Genomic DNA, 15937 nt, shown 5'->3' with positions numbered 1-15937 from the left:
CGAGCGATGAGGTTAGTTGCTTATTGGTGATTTCGTTCCATTTTCTGTGGAGGGCCCTGGGGGTGCATGTGCGGCGATTGTGAAGTGCATGAGGCGTTGGTCGGTCCAGTCTGGGGTGGAGATGGTCTCGATGGTGATCCGGTTGCTTGAGGTGAAGATGGGGTCCAGTGTGTGTCCTGCGATGTGTGTGGGTGCGGAGACCAGCTATCTGAGGCCAAAGGTGGCGAGGCTGTCGAGTAGAGCGGTGGTGTTTGGATTGGCATGGTCCTCGAGGTGGAAATTAAGGTCACCAAGGAGGAGGGAGTCGTCTAACGCCAGGGCCTGGGGGGTAGCGGTGTCTACAACGTCATCTATGAAAGCTGAGTGGGGGCCGGGAGGCCTGTACAGCAGGGTAACATAGATGAAGGAGTTGTGGTTGGAGTGGACAAGGAAGTGAAGGTGTTCCATGGTGGTGCATTGTTCTTCTGGGACGGCCTTGGCACGTAGTGAGGACATGTGTACGATGGCGAGTCCTCCGCCCGACCGGGAGGGCCGGTCCCTCCTTAGGATGCTGTATCGGTCGGGAATATCAATGGCAATCTCTGGTGCCGAGGTGGGGTTGGTCAAGGTCTCGGAAAGGAAGGTGATGTCCGGTCGGGCGGTGTTGATCAAATCCCAGAGTTCAGTGGCGTGCTTGTGGAGGGAGCGGATGTTCAGGAGCAAGCGGTTGATGGGGTTGTGAAGGTTGTTGGTATCTCTGTGTACGGGGAGTACCTTCAGCTTGCTGAGGCTGGTGCTGACGTTGCACTTCCCGCAGGTGATAGGTCTGTGGGTGTCCTTGGGAGAAATGATGCAGCAGTTGCTGAGATGTCCAGTGTTGAGGCGGATGAGAGTCTCAGAGTCGTAACGGATGCAGGTCAGGGGGTGGTTTATTGGAGATCCAGGGTTACTGGCGCGGGGCACGTTCCGGGCACAGACAGGCTTGCCTTTGGCGCGCCAACTGCACGCTGGCTGCGCGTGGCCGCCATTAAGAAGGGGGAGCGGTCAGCTGGGATGCGGGGGGCAGGAAAATGGAGGGGAGCAAGGAAAAGAAAAAGGAAAAATGAGTGGAAAAGAAGAGGAAAAACAAGTGAAAAAGGCAGAAAAAGCAAGAGTGAAAGAGCGACAGAGAGAAATACTTACTTGTGATGGCCACTAGACCACCAGAGAAGAGGCGCATGGACGAGCCTGTGGGTGGAGGAGGGCCTGGAACTGAGTCAGGAGGCGCTCAGTTCGTCCCAGTTAAAAGGCAGAGGCAGCAGCAGCCACCAGAGAAGCTGGAAGGGCAGCACGCGCTGACCAGGAGGTCAGTGCAGTTGCCCCCCACTATGATCAGAAGCGCCCCACTATCTCCCCATTATGCTGTACTGCAATATTGTGCAAAGAGAAATGTCTTCATTTGTTTGTTAATGGAGACAGGAGGGTCCTTCTCAGATCTGGACTCCTGGCTTGTTTCGGATTCTCAGGGCATAGCGGGAAGTTTTGTTCCTTTATACGCTGCTTAGTTTCTAATTTGCAATATTGCTGCTCAAGGAGCTGCAGTTGACACAAGCGATTTTGATCTTGGAGGCCACGTATGGTAGAGTCTGCATGTGGCATACTTTGTGAACGATACATAACTCCTGGGAGGTAATGCAGGTTAACAGGAGGTATCTGCAGTGTTCAGAGAGTGAATGTTATCAGGGATCAGGCAGGCCTGTACGAAGAATATGCTTTTAAGAATGATTTGGGTGGAGGGAGGGGTTCTAGCACTTCTACCAAAGGGGGGTTGTCCTATTGAGATGCAAGAGGAGCAGAGGTTGTAAAGAAATTCTGAAGTCTGCTTCCATAAGGAAAATCTTTACTTTCTGAAGCAGCAGCCGTTGGTGCCATGCAAGGGGGTCCTTGAAGCTGATCTCAACCCCGTGGTAAAGTATGGGGAAAATGTTACAAATTATTTAACTCGAGACAAATTAGTAAAAATAACTATGTGAAAAAATAATGTAAAGTAATTTTGTATATTTTAGTTTTCAATGTGGAATAAAATACTAAATGCTACAGCACTATTAACAATTTTAAATTAAATCTTTAATTTAACTTTATTAAATGAAATAAAAAAATATTTTTCCTAAGTTTAAATTAAAAGTTAAATCCCCCCTAAAGTAAAAAAAAATTTTTTTACTATGCATAATAAAAGTGATGTATGGAATTCATTAAAACCAATTTAATTATACTTTAATAAAAATGAATGTAACAATAATTTATAAACTGAAAAAAAATGTTGTTAAAACACTATAATATAATAATAAATATATTTTATTTTTAGGTTATTTTGTATTAAATTATATTCATTTATATTTTACTGTTTTAAATAATGTAATTTAACATTATTTCTTATTAGGTTTTATGTTAAGCCCTTACCTCCATTATTTTCTATAGGAGGGTGTTGCAGGTTTTAGCCATGCTGTAATGCATCTCCGGTGCTGTGCAGTATGGCAAACAGCAATAAACTTTAAAAAAGAGGGGATATGATGTGGCAGTCATGTAAATTTTTCAGTACATGCACAACACATGTGCACACCTACATACTGGCACAAGCATTTTTTATTAAAGCACTGGGGGGGCAAGAAACTCGGATTGCCAAAGTGGAGGAAGCAACATGATGTGGTGGGGGGAAAGTGGAGGATTTTGGAAGCAATATGAGAGAAGAGAGAGAAAGAGGGTACGGGTGGGAGGAGCAAATTGGAGAGCAGAGATAGTGGAGAAGAAACACAGAGGGAGGAAGCAACACAGAGGGCAGGCGTGAGGAGGAGAAGCATCGGGCAATGAGAAAGCAATGTGGCGCACAGGGGAGCAAACATGCAGAGAGAAACGTGAAGCATGTAGAAGAAAAGCACATGGATGAGAAAGCTGTGTGGGAAAGAGAAGCATATGATGGCGCGCGCATCACAGAGGGCCATAAGGAGTAACACATGGCAAGAGAGTGGAATACGGCACGCATATGGAGTCATGAGACGTACACAAGGAAGACAGCTGGAAAATGCGTGCATTTTTGTGGAGTGCTTATCTCAAACGTGAAAAGTAGGTATCTAAAAGTGAACAGTGGAAAGACGCAAGCAAAGGGGCAATGGTGCAGTGGAGGGGCAGACAAAAGATGGGCAAGGCAAGCCATTGAATAAGAAGCAAGCAAATGAAAGTGACAGGAAAGCCAATCAATGATAAACAATACGCGAGATCCAAGCCCCTATATGTTCTAGGTAAGCCCATTAGATGTCTTGCAACAGACAGCGCATACACTGTCTAGCAGGCTTGACATACAACAGGCAAGCAGGTGACAACAATGGTTGGAGAGCACTGATCTCAAAAGGGGTAAAGAGTTCTGAAAGGGTGGAAGGAGAGAATAAAAACAGAAAAAAAGGTAATAGTGTTCTCAAAGCAGTTGCAAACCATGGGTGGAAGATGATATACAACAGGAGCCGGCATATCAAGGGAATAAATCCCACCAAAGAGGGCTCAGCAATTAGACAAGAGGCTACAAGAGATGGCGAAAAAGCAAGGGCATATTGCATTTAGCAAAACGAAGCCCCACAATGAAGCCAAACAGTGTTTCAGGCTTTTCAATTTGTAGTACGTGCTGTCCAAATGTTTAACTCACTGGCTGTGAAACACTGAGAGCCCAACGATTTCAACACAGCTACAAAACACACGAGGACCCAGAGTTACAATCAAACTAGAGCAGCTCCACCTGATGTGAAGTGTGCAAAAAAGGTGTTCAGCAACCAAGGGTGGACAATTCATTTTGCCTCCTTCCCAAATCCTACCCTCACAGATGTTATGTTATATGACGTCAACATGGATTTTTCGCTCATAACTTACTGTAAACTATACAAGAGTGACCTTGTCCAACACCCGTGTCACTCCGAGTTATAAGGACATGAATGTACTGAGTAGGACAGTGGGTGTAGACCTTGGTGTATTTTTTAACTTCCTCTGTTGGATAATTAGCCTTGGAGTGCACATGTAAGTTAATGATTTTTTCTAGTTATGACTGAACAAAATCTTTTAAAACACACAAGTAGAAAAAGTTTGTCAAAGACATCACTCTTCACCTGCCCCTCCAGCAGCCATTTCTTCAGCAACACCAGTTGACCAGAAACATGTTCAGAGTTTTCTGATGAGTCTTCCCAGCGAAACGCTCGGACCACGCGATCTGTGTAACCCAGCACCAGCTCACACTTGCCATCACCATCTACAACAGAGAGAACAACTTCAGATTCCTCCTGGCAGTTATCAATGTTGCCCCCTATTCTGATTCCCAATAAATGTACAGATCCTTGAACCACACTAGATTTAGAAGCCACTGTGACACAGTTGTCTTTACCCTGGGGACACGGGGCCCTCTTGCAGCACCTCAACCAACAAAGTTCATACACATACTGAGGTAAACAGTGTGCGTAACTCCCCACTCAGTCACTTGAGCCCATACAGGTATATGCCTCAGTCCAACTGAATGTCCGCTTTCTGAACGCAGCCGCATTGATCCATTCACGCTGGACATCAAACCCAGACCACAGTGAAAGCTTATAACTTCAACTCATCCTTTGTTAACCAGACATCTGCAGGTTAAGTTATCTCCATCCTAGTCAGGATGTGTGCAATTGGGTCATATATTTTTCATATATTTTTTTAAAGATTAAATCTACGCTATTTAGACGTATGGGACCTGCATTCAGGAGGGCTGAGGCCTGCATCTCCAATGACTAATGTGAATGGAAGGTTAACATCATTTATTCCTTACATTAAACAGATTATTGCGGGTTGGGCAACTCATCAGTGCGTTTAAAAGTATGTTGAAGGTGTAAAACAAAATGGTAACACTCTGTTCTCAGACAATTTACCAATAATCTGAGATTACTGGTGTGAGGAGCTAAACACATTACACAGTCCGGGGTAATAGAACTGGTTAAGTCAAATGGTGATGCAAATCAGTATCGGTCGTGTCTTAGTAAAGCAGTCAACCCCAGACTGCTAGGCCATATCCTCTCTATTCGGAACTCAAGCAACCTCAGGTGCATTTCTGCCTCACTGGGCTTCAACAGCGATTTGGCTAAAAAGGGTGAGCTTTTTAGGACCCACGTTTGAGTCCCCGGCCTGCCAACCTTCAAGCCAACTTAGGGAGCAGTAGATGAAAATGATTGACGGAACAGTTAATTCGGAATTCTATTCCTGTGTATTAAATTTCCTGCAAAAATGTTTTGGAATGTTACAGAGGGTTTCAACATTATTCAAATGTGTCTTAGCGTGCACCAAAAATAATAGTCCAAATATCTTAGCCACTTCCACTTAGCTGTGAACATAAACACTTCAGTGAATACAAATAACCTCAGACAAATTTTAGCCTCGAGGTGCTTAACTGATGATGTGCTGCGTAAGGCCCTAAGTAGAGTAAATTGGAGCCTCGTCCAGCTTTTACAGACAAGTAATGGATGGATCAACCTGAGCAAACATCAGCCAACTAATCGAAATTCCTATTTAGTGTTCCAGAATGCAGCTCCTGGTTGTGAGTAGGCTCGATCATAGCTATTTTGTGGACTATACAAATACTGAATAAAAACCGCACAAAAATAAACCATACCAGTCAAGTGTGATCTTTCAGCAAACCTCTGCCTTTGCTGCCATTCCATAGACCCTCCACTAACAATCCACAAACTTCCAACTAGCAAAGGGATAACCCAACCTCTAGACAAGCATCTCAACCAGCCAGGGACAACCTCAACTCTACACAACATCTCAACCATAAGTAGTAACCTTCAAGATGCCCTTTATTTAAAAAACGGCTAAACTTGAATGAACAGCCTGCCAAGTATACATAGACAGCATTTTTGTCAACCTTCTTGGAAGTACATAAATACCTCAGTATTCACCACACTTTGCAAACAGCACTGAACTACTTTCCTTATGGCAAAATTAAATCCAGTTATATTCAAATCATGGTCCTTTATTAAAATCAATCTTTACTAATATATTTAATAATCTCTACCCAACAAATTACCGGAGGCTTGGACCTATTCAATGATTGTGCCACTATTTAGGAAGGGAAACAGATTAGAGCCGACGTGCTGCCGGTCAATCTCTCTGATCAATACTTTGGTTAAGATTATTGGTAGAGTTATTTTTAACAGAAGGCGAGAATGGGTTTATGAACTTAACATCCTTCATCCAAGTCAGTTTGGGTCCAGGGAGTGGCTGGGTACAGTGGAGCAGTGCCTGGATCTGCAACTCATTATGGGGACATACACCATCACTAGGCACTGTCTATTGTACCTAGCGTTTATGACCTCTCCACTGCCTTCAACTGTGTGAATCATTGCAGGCTGTGACAATGGCTACTGGATTTAGGTCTGGCTGTTACGTTGGTAAACTTCCTGCACACTTTACATTGGAATTTGAGGGCCAGTGTACGGTTCGAACCAAATGGGGAACTTTCTGAACAATTTAATCTTGATTGCAGTGTTAGAAAAGACTGCCTGCTGGCACGAAAGATGTCAACGTAATAGGGTGTATGGCTATCTCGGTGCTGATGGATGCTGATGATGCAGTCCTAATGGCAGCACAACTAATGCTTTGCACAAGCTGTTTGATTTTTGTTTTGGTCAAATTCATGGCCCATCTGAATTCACATACAAACTTTGACAAGTATCAAATTATGGCATGTGGTCCTAAGATCAGCAGGATTTCTTTTCTAGCATGTGTAAGCAATCGTTTAAACCACGTTCACAACTTCCCTTACCTGGGAGTAGTGTTTGATTCTTCAGGCACATGGGGTTCCCACATCCCCGCTAGTATAGAAAAATTATTCAGGGCGATAGACTTTTGAGTCTTCGTGGTCAACTGGTCACAAGGCATTGACTCCCCTTTTGTCTATATACAGGTCTCACTGCATTTCAACAGCGAATTATGGTGCGCGAGTCTGGAGTTATTTGAATAGCTATCCCCTACAGAATGAGGAAAATCGCCTGTGTAGACGTTTGTCGCACCAACTAGATCGCACTTTATAAGCCATGAGGAGCTTGGCTTGCCAGACTTGGAAGATCTCATCAAATTAGCTCTAAACTTCTTATGGGTCTTGAAATGGGCTAATCCTGAGGCAACTCTGAATAGTGCCATTATTAAGGACTTCCTGTTGCAGGATAAGGAGACAGTCCTTGGATAGCTTATATGGAATCTTCAATGCCCCTCCCTCCCACATCCCCCTCTTAATGGCGGTCGCTGCGCGACGCAGGTGAGAGACCCCTGACCTTTCGGCCGGAGCTCGCTCCCCTGCGCCGACAGCACCACCTTGCTGCGACGCTTCTCCCCAACCCCGCCCACGCGACCGATCACGAGTTCGAAGCCCCCCACCTCATCCCTGGTGTCCAGCGACACTGGTAAGTGTTCTACCCTGTGCATTGTGTCTTTGTTATTGTGCCTTCCCACTGTTTCTGACCAGATCTCTTTACCTTCTGTCTTCCCCTGTACTCTGCTATTCTCTGCATTGTGTCTGTTATTGCGCCCTCCCACTGTTTATGACCAGATCTTTTCACTTTCTGTCTTCCGCTGTACTCTGCTACTCTGTGCACTGTGTTGTTGTTACTGTGCCCTCCCACTGTTTCTGACCAGATCCTCTTACCTTCTGTCTCCCGCTGTTCTCGACTACTCGGTGCAGTGTGTTCTTTTATTGTGCCTTCCCACTGTTTCTGACTGTATCCTTTTACCTTCTGCTGCTCTTTTGTGCATTGTTTTTGTACTTTTGCCTTTTTTCCACTGTTTTTACCTCTCCGGGCCATCCCGACCCTTGTGCGATCCCCCGGCTCTGTTTATTCCCCACCCCCTCCCGCCCCCATTCGCTCTCCCGTTCCTGCCCGCCTCCCAGCTGCCCCTCCCTCCCACCTCCCCCTCTTAATGGCGGTTGCTGCGCGGGCGCGCCAGAGGCAAGCCCGTCTGTGCCCAGACCGCGCCCAGCACCAGTCCCCCTGGCCCAGCCAGCCAAAATCCCCCCAGACTACACTACCACCCCCACTCGCTCCTCTCCCTCAACCCCGGAGTCCGCCCCAACTGCTTTCAAACCACCCCCACACACACACAAGGCCCCTTCTCCTGCCGCACCTACCTATTCTCCTGCTCCACCCCCCATGCACCCCACACCAACACCAAACACAACAGCCTCAACACAACAACACCTGCACCCACCAACAAACCCCACAACCTACACAAGCCCCACGCCAAGGCCACCTCTACCTTCAACAACACCACAAGCATCCCCGCAAACACTATCACACATCACAACAACCACACAACCCGCAACCACCTCAGCTGTCTGCTACTGAACACCCGGTCCCTACACAAACATACCATAGAACTCTGGGACCTCATCACATCACACTCACCCGACATCGTCTTCCTCACAGAAACATGGACAAACCTCACATCTGAGCCAAACATAGCCATAGCCACCCCGGAGGGCTACAAACTCCAACGCAAAGACCGCCTCAACAAACCAGGAGGTGGCATCGCCATCCTTCACAGAGACACCATCAAGGTCACCACCAACAACCTCGACACCCTCAACAAAGCAGAACACATGCACTTCCTCATCCACATCAACAACACCACCACCCTCAGAGGCACACTCATATACAGACCCCCTGGACCACGCCCCCCATTCTGTGACACCATCACTGACACCATCAGCACGCACGCTCTCACCTCCACAGACTACATACTCCTCGGCGACTTCAACTTCCACCTGGAAAACCCTCACGACCACAACTCCTCTTCCCTCCTAGACAACCTCACCAACCTAGGAATCAAACAACTGGTCACAGCCCCCACCCACTCAGCTGGACACACACTCGACGCAATTTTCATCTCAAGCCAACACGTCACCTACACCTACACCCACACCACCAAACTCCAATGTACGGATCACCAATGCGTCCACTTCTCCTACAACAAACCACCCACACACCACCCCCTATCGCATGTGGGACAAGATCCCCACTGAGCGCCTGATCTCCCAACTGACACAACCCCCCCCCCAACATAACCGACTCCAACACCGCCGCACACAACCTCAACAAATGGATCACCTGTGCCGACAATCTCGCGCCCCTCAGAAAAAACATCACCACCCGCAATATCAAGAACGCCCCGTGGTTCACCACTGAACTCCAAGAGTCCAAACGCAAATGCCGCAAAGCAGAGAAAACCTGGAGACAAGAACCCACCACCACAAACTTCGCCACCCTCAAAACCACTACACGCATCCACCACCAACTCATACGCACCGCCAAAAGAGCACACTACAAGGAACGCATTGACAACAACTCCCAAAGCAGCAAAGAACTCTTTACCATCATCAAAGAGCTCTCCAAACCCAAAGCCAGCAACCGAGACCCCACGCACACACAAACCCTCTGCAACTCCCTCTCAAATCACTTCCATCGCAAAATCCTGGACATACACAACAGCTTCACACCACACACACCCTCCACACGCACCCTCCACCCACCCAACACAAACCCACCACACACACCCCCCAACTTACTCACCACCTGGGCCCCCAACACCGACGAAGAAACTGTAAACACAATGAACTCCATTCACTCTGGCTCCCCCTCCGACCCATGCCCCCACCGAATATGCAACAGAGCCAGCCCCATCGCCCCCATACTCCGAGCCACAATCAACAGCTCATTCAAAACCGCCACCTTCCCAGACCTCTGGAAACAGGCGGAAGTCACCGCGCTCCTAGAAAAACCCAAAGCCGACCGAGACGACCTCTCCAACTACCGCCCCATCTCCCTCCTCCCATTCCCAGCCAAGGTCACGGACAAAATAGTCAACTCCCACCTATCCCACTTCCTCGAGACAAACCACACACTCGACCTCTCCCAATCTGGGTTCCGCAAGAACCACAGCACAGAAACCGCTCTCATCGCATGCACTGACGAAATCAGATCCAGAGTCGACATGGGCGAGACCGTAGCACTCATACTCCTGGAGCTCTCCGCAGCCTTTGACACTGTCTGCCACCACACACTCCGCACACGCCTTCACGACGCCGGGATAAGACACAAAGCCCTGGACTCGCTCACCTCCTTCCTCACCGACAGAACCCAAAAAGTCAGTCTCCCCCCTTCCAATCCTCCGCCACCAAAATCACCTGCGGAGTCCCACAAGGCTCCTTCCTCAGCCCCACACTCTTTAACATCTACATGACCCCACTAGCCAACATCATCAAACCCCACGGCATCACCATCCTCTCATACACTGATGACACTCAACTCATCTTCTCCCTCACCCGTGACCCCAAAACCGCCAAATCCAACCTACACACTGCACTCCTCGACACCACCGCCTGGATGACAGCCAACCACATTAAACTCAACTCCAACAAAACCGAAATAATCATCTTTGGCCCACACAAAAACACTTGGGACCTCTTGTGGTGGCCCACCACGCTAGGCCCCGCATCCACCCCCGTAAACCACGCATGCAACCTCTGCATCATCCTGGACTCCTCCCTCTCGATGACTCAACAAATCAACGCCCTCACCTCCTCATGTTTCAACACACTCCGCATACTGAAAAAAACATTCAAGTGGATCCCCACAGAGACCAGAAAGACAGTCACTCACGCACTCATCAGCAGCATGCTTGACTACGGCAACGCCCTCTACGCCGGCACCACACTAAAACTCAAGCGCAAACTACAGCGAATCCAGAACTCAGCAGCACGACTCATCCTCGACCTCCCCCGACACGAACACATCTCACCACATCTCAAATCCCTCCACTGGCTCCCCATAGACAAAAGGATCACCTTTAAGATCCTCATCCTCGCACGCAAATCGCTCCACAACACCGGCCCTGCCTACCTTAACGAAAGAGTGACCTTCCACACTCCCACACGCCACCTCCGCTCCGCCGACCTCTCTCTCGCCACTGTCCCTCGCATCAAACCCACCACCACCGGAGGCAGATCTTTCTCCTACCTAGCCCCCAGGGCCTGGAACTCCCTCCCCACCCACCTCCGCAAGACCCAGGACCTCCTACTCTTCAGGAAGAGCCTCAAGACCTGGCTTTTCGAACAGTGATCTCCCCTGCCCCCCCACCTTTTCTCACCCCCCAGCGCCTTGAGACCCTCACGGGTGAGTAGCGCGCTCTATAAGTCTCTTTGATTGATTGATTGATTCACAACTATTCCCCTGACCTCTCCTCATTTTCAAAGGTGACAAAAAAAGTCTTAAAATCACTCTTCATGAAGAGAAGGTGTAAACTAAGGGAATACAATAAAAAAGAAGTACTGTGCAGCATTACTGTAATTTGAAAGAAGATGGTGGTTTGCACCTTTACCTCTCATGGAAATAGGGAAGGTGAAATAGGTTGCTTTTATGATGTTTCAGGCTGGGCACCGTTTATTATTTGCTTAGTTTTCCACTGGGATACAGAAGTGCATCTCACTTGTGTACCTGCCCTTGTGATAGCTTTTCCCAACAAACTGACCACATTTTGCATGATTTTTACCAAACCGTTTTTAAAACCATTGCCAAAGAAAGCAGGTTTGATTCAATGCAGGGTGGCTCTAAGATACTTGCAGTTATTAAGGCGTGAGTATGTCTGTTTCGCAGATGCCTCTTTTTTTTTTAATCTGCTGTTTATTCAAGGAAAAGCATGCTTTACTGAACTTGTTGATCACGTTTGCAGGTACATTTCAGTAAGTAACTCAACTGACTTTAATTAATTTATTGTATTCAGCAATTTGCTATGTATTTTTTACTTGCTTTTATGTGTACCCCGGGTATGAGAATAAAGAACAAAGAATAAAATCAAAGTGAGGACAAGGATTAAACTCTTCAACAAGGATTAAACTCTTCAACAGGAGCGCTCACCGATGTCGCTGATCAGCACGACCTTTGTGTTGGCCGGAATGTGTTGCATGTAGATCGCCTTCTGCTCTTCCCCAAGCAGGAAGTCGTGGTGCCCCGAGGACTCCAACTTCGAGGCCGCAGCAGTCAAGTCGAAGAGGTGGAACCAGCCTTCGGCGCTCACAGCCACCACCACATTCTGTGGGAGGAAGTCACACGACTTAAGGCAGAGTAGCAACTGGCAGAGTTAGGGCTGGCAGGAGAAACACTGACAGTTATGAAGTGTGGAAAGTAAAAACTCAAACACAGGTAGAAGGATGACAGAAGAAAGAGTGGGGCTCGGCGTGACACACAGCGAGGAGCAGTAGAAGAGGCCGCTGCGTCAAAAGGTCAAAGATTTACTTTATTTTATGGGTCTCGCTCTGGAGTAGCATAAACTGAACGCAAGGCTTCCTTAAAGTAAAATGAACACTTGTTCAGTTATCAATAATACAAAGAAGCTTTTCTTAAATGTACTGCGCTGGTGCGTGCAAGGACGGCCTGTTACACCAACAGTAGCCACCAAAGTGCAAACACTGTAGAGAGAACTTAATGTGCGAGGTGAGGGGCACCAAGGGAAGCATGGCAGCAGCTCGAAGTGTTTACTCCCAGGCGGGTGTGTTGCACGGACTAATCCCGTGCTATAGGACCCAGAAACCTACAGGCTCCTTGTGCACTGAAGCGGCGTGAACTTTACCTCGAATAGACAGACCTTAGCATCCCCCCTTCCGCCCCTTTGCCTTCCCCACTGCGTCTTCTCACCATTCTGTTCTCTTTAGGCCACGGCCTGGTCGCCCTGCTTGCCCATCCCCCCGGTTTCTCTCATGCCCTCTTCGCCTCTCTCAGTTTACCCCTCCCCATCCACTCTTGTTTCAGAGCCTCCCTCGGTTTGTTACCTATAGATCCAACTACGTTTATGGTCATTCTTCACCCTCCCTACTCCCAGCTGCACCTCTTTTCCTCTCTCTACTAACACATCCCTCCCAGCAGCACGCAGGCACTAAGCTGGTGTTTTAGGCGCTGCCAAAGCACATATGGTTGTTTGTTACAAATGTTCCACGTAAGGGATGCCCTGAATCCCAACCTGTTATTGTATTCTGAGCATCATTCAATGGGCTCCACTGTGCTCATAAGGAAGCAAAAGGAAACATAGAGCCAACAGCACTTCCTGACAAGCGGCTATTTACCGCCTGGCAGTGGAAACTACCCACTCACACACCAGCCCTGGGGTGGTAACACCCACACAATGGGAAACAACCATGCAAACCTGCGGTTTTGGGTCAAATCGGACAGGGTATTCCCTATTTCATGCTGACTACCGCTCCTATTTACCATCTGTTTTACGCAGGTGATAAATTTGGGGTGTGTGGGAGGGATCAGAGGGATAACGGGAGGGTGGAAGGGAAGGAAGAAGGTTGGTGGGGTAGGAATGCCTGCTCCCCCATATCGGAGGGGAGAGTTAGGTGAGGCGTGTAAGGAAGGGCTAAAATCCACCTGTGATTTCACAATCTGTTAAAATTGTGTTGCAGCACCCAGATAATCCCGGTGCAGGAACAGTGGGCTAGTCGTGATCGAGTAGCATGGTATCCACCAAGAGATTTTACTCCCGCCCCTCGAATTTGGAACTAGGACATAAGATAGAGCGAATATGTTCCCTTCCTACTGCTTCAAAAATCCCATACAAATGAAGATACTCCAGTAATGGAAACTTTAACTATTAAGAACCACCATAACCACGTTAGACAAAGTATATTTACAGTAGCATTAACTTATATAGGCACAGATACTCTTTGGACAATCTTAGATGATCGTAAAATGCGGTAGATTTTATGGCTTGATTATCCCTGTCCTTGAAGATCTCACACCTGCACAACCACCACTGTTCCCATCACTTGAGGCTGACGGAGTCAAAGGATCTTCCCACGTAAACTTCTTGCAGACCGTCTCCACTTTACCCTCAAGTACCACAAACAACTTACACTTATTCAGTACTCTACCATCACAGAACACCACATCACCTCTAACTTTTTACACTCTGTTGGGACTAGTAAGGCGCCTTACACCCTTATGTCCCAAGCCATTTCTCTTCAGTAGCACACAATTCATATCAACAGTCACATCCTTCTGTCTACATCCACACATTACTCTGTACCACTCACCTTATGTCCACCACATAACCCTGTTTGTTCAACCCAATCATCTTCGTTACCATTGATTCTTTTTTTCAACATACTAGGTATGCTGTCTTATAGATTCACAAATGGAGACAACCTCAGTACTCACAAGAGATGGGGTACGATGTGCCTCAACAAGGCCTTCAAAACTTTTCTCCAGTCCGTACAGTTTATTGTTGCCATCAGTAATTGATCTTTAACCACCTGGTTGAAACTATCTAGTAGCCAGTTAAACCTTGGGTGACATAGGGAATTTTTCACATGCATACCGAATACCCATGGACTTAAAATATCTTTTCATCTCTCCAAAGAGCAATTGTTGCCCAATATTGGCCACCTGCTGCTCTGGATAACCTTCCACTTAAAGACATCATAAGCAACGCCAATTGCAATCTTGGTATACAAGCTTTCAAAATCCTTACCTCAGGCTTCATAGTGGTATAATCAGTCATTCTCAATGCATGCTTGCATGATGACCCCAGCACTAAAATGTGTTCCACAATGTTGAGCCTATTTGCTCTATGGTTGAGCAGAAGCCTCCACTGCTCTCACTAGACACACTTTGGTAACCTAAGATTTTTCGTACAGTGCACATACAACGCAATCTGGTGCATAATGTTTGACAGATACCTATCTAACTAGACTATCAGAAATCCTCTTGAATATGGCTGATTCAGCAATTTCCCTTAAAGTATGGTTACCTACGTGACCTTCCTAAGATTGTTATATAATCTTATTAAGCATTGCAACTGGGATTACCGGCAATCACATTCTCATAACCAACCCATCATCGTTGGGCAGTCAATAGCCTCAAGTCCATGTGCTCCGTCCTCCACACACAAACTCTTCGTGTAAGGCCAACCTGCTTTACCCAACAATTGATCTTCTCCAAAATGCCACCACTCATCTTACAATGCTGCTCCTTCCAATACCCTTTACATCAGAATGGCAATGCACTCGCCATCCTCATCACTGTCACACGTCGTGTCACAATCTGTCTCTTCCTAATTTGCAAGCGTGATTACAAATCAGTAGGAACATTCTCTAACCCAGGCACAAACTAACATTTACAATAAAACTCCTGTTGCGTATATTGCCACTGTCATCCTGAATCACCATGTCCTCCATCACTGGTACTGAACACACCAACTAAAGCTTCATGGTTCGTATGAAGGGTAAATTCATTTCCCCCGGTGTAAGCTTTAAATGGTGATTACCCAACTAGGTTGTAAGTGCCTCACATTCACTTATATAATAATTTGACTCTGCCCCTTGTACAGCCCTACAGGTGCCTGCCACTACAACTTCTTGAGCATCTCTCTCTAGTAACAACACTGCTCCCAGACCACTTCTGCTGGAACCTATCATTATTATACACAATCCTGGAAAACGTTCATAGTATTCTCTGAAAGTGTGTATTATCCCTATCGAATATATCAATAATAATACGAATGTCATGAGCAGACAATTGTTTTGGTGTAGTTCCCTTCTTTCTTTAAAGCAAAATCTGGACTGTCTGCCTCCCGTCCATGTGAAAAGACAGGACAACATTCTATCACACCTTTTTTTCACAAATAATACATGTGTAGGTGCATCCTACGCACATTTCAGTGATACCCACAGTTGCATAGTTTATTAGCACTTTAATAAGCGTAACTACTATGCAACTCAATAGTATTATTTTCATTGACCTTAAATGGATGAAAGGCTAACAGGCCTCAATGCAATTAAAATATGTGACCTTTAGGCTGTCCAAAGTGTACTGTAATTGGAACATGATTCTAGTAAGTTACCTCACCGGGCGTATTTGCTGGCAAG

The 15937-nt window shown here is 46.8% G+C and overlaps 1 protein-coding gene across 2 annotated transcripts in view; it reads right to left on the bottom strand.

Moving 5' to 3' along the window:
* Positions 1-15937, bottom strand: part of ITFG2 (integrin alpha FG-GAP repeat containing 2) — a 596359-nt gene that overhangs the window by 462798 nt on the left and 117624 nt on the right. For both annotated transcript variants that reach the window (XM_069228155.1, XM_069228154.1), the window contains exons 4-5: positions 11931-12105; positions 4107-4246 (exon numbers count right to left, since the gene is read on the bottom strand). In XM_069228155.1, the coding sequence (XP_069084256.1) occupies positions 4107-4246; positions 11931-12105 (315 nt within the window). The remainder of the gene's footprint in view (positions 1-4106; positions 4247-11930; positions 12106-15937) is intronic.

The sequence above is a fragment of the Pleurodeles waltl genome, chromosome 4_1 (genome assembly GCF_031143425.1).
Source record: "Pleurodeles waltl isolate 20211129_DDA chromosome 4_1, aPleWal1.hap1.20221129, whole genome shotgun sequence".
NCBI lineage: Eukaryota > Metazoa > Chordata > Amphibia > Caudata > Salamandridae > Pleurodeles > Pleurodeles waltl.
The sequence above is the reverse complement of the archived record's forward strand: the minus strand, read 5'-3'. Positions and strand labels throughout refer to the sequence as shown.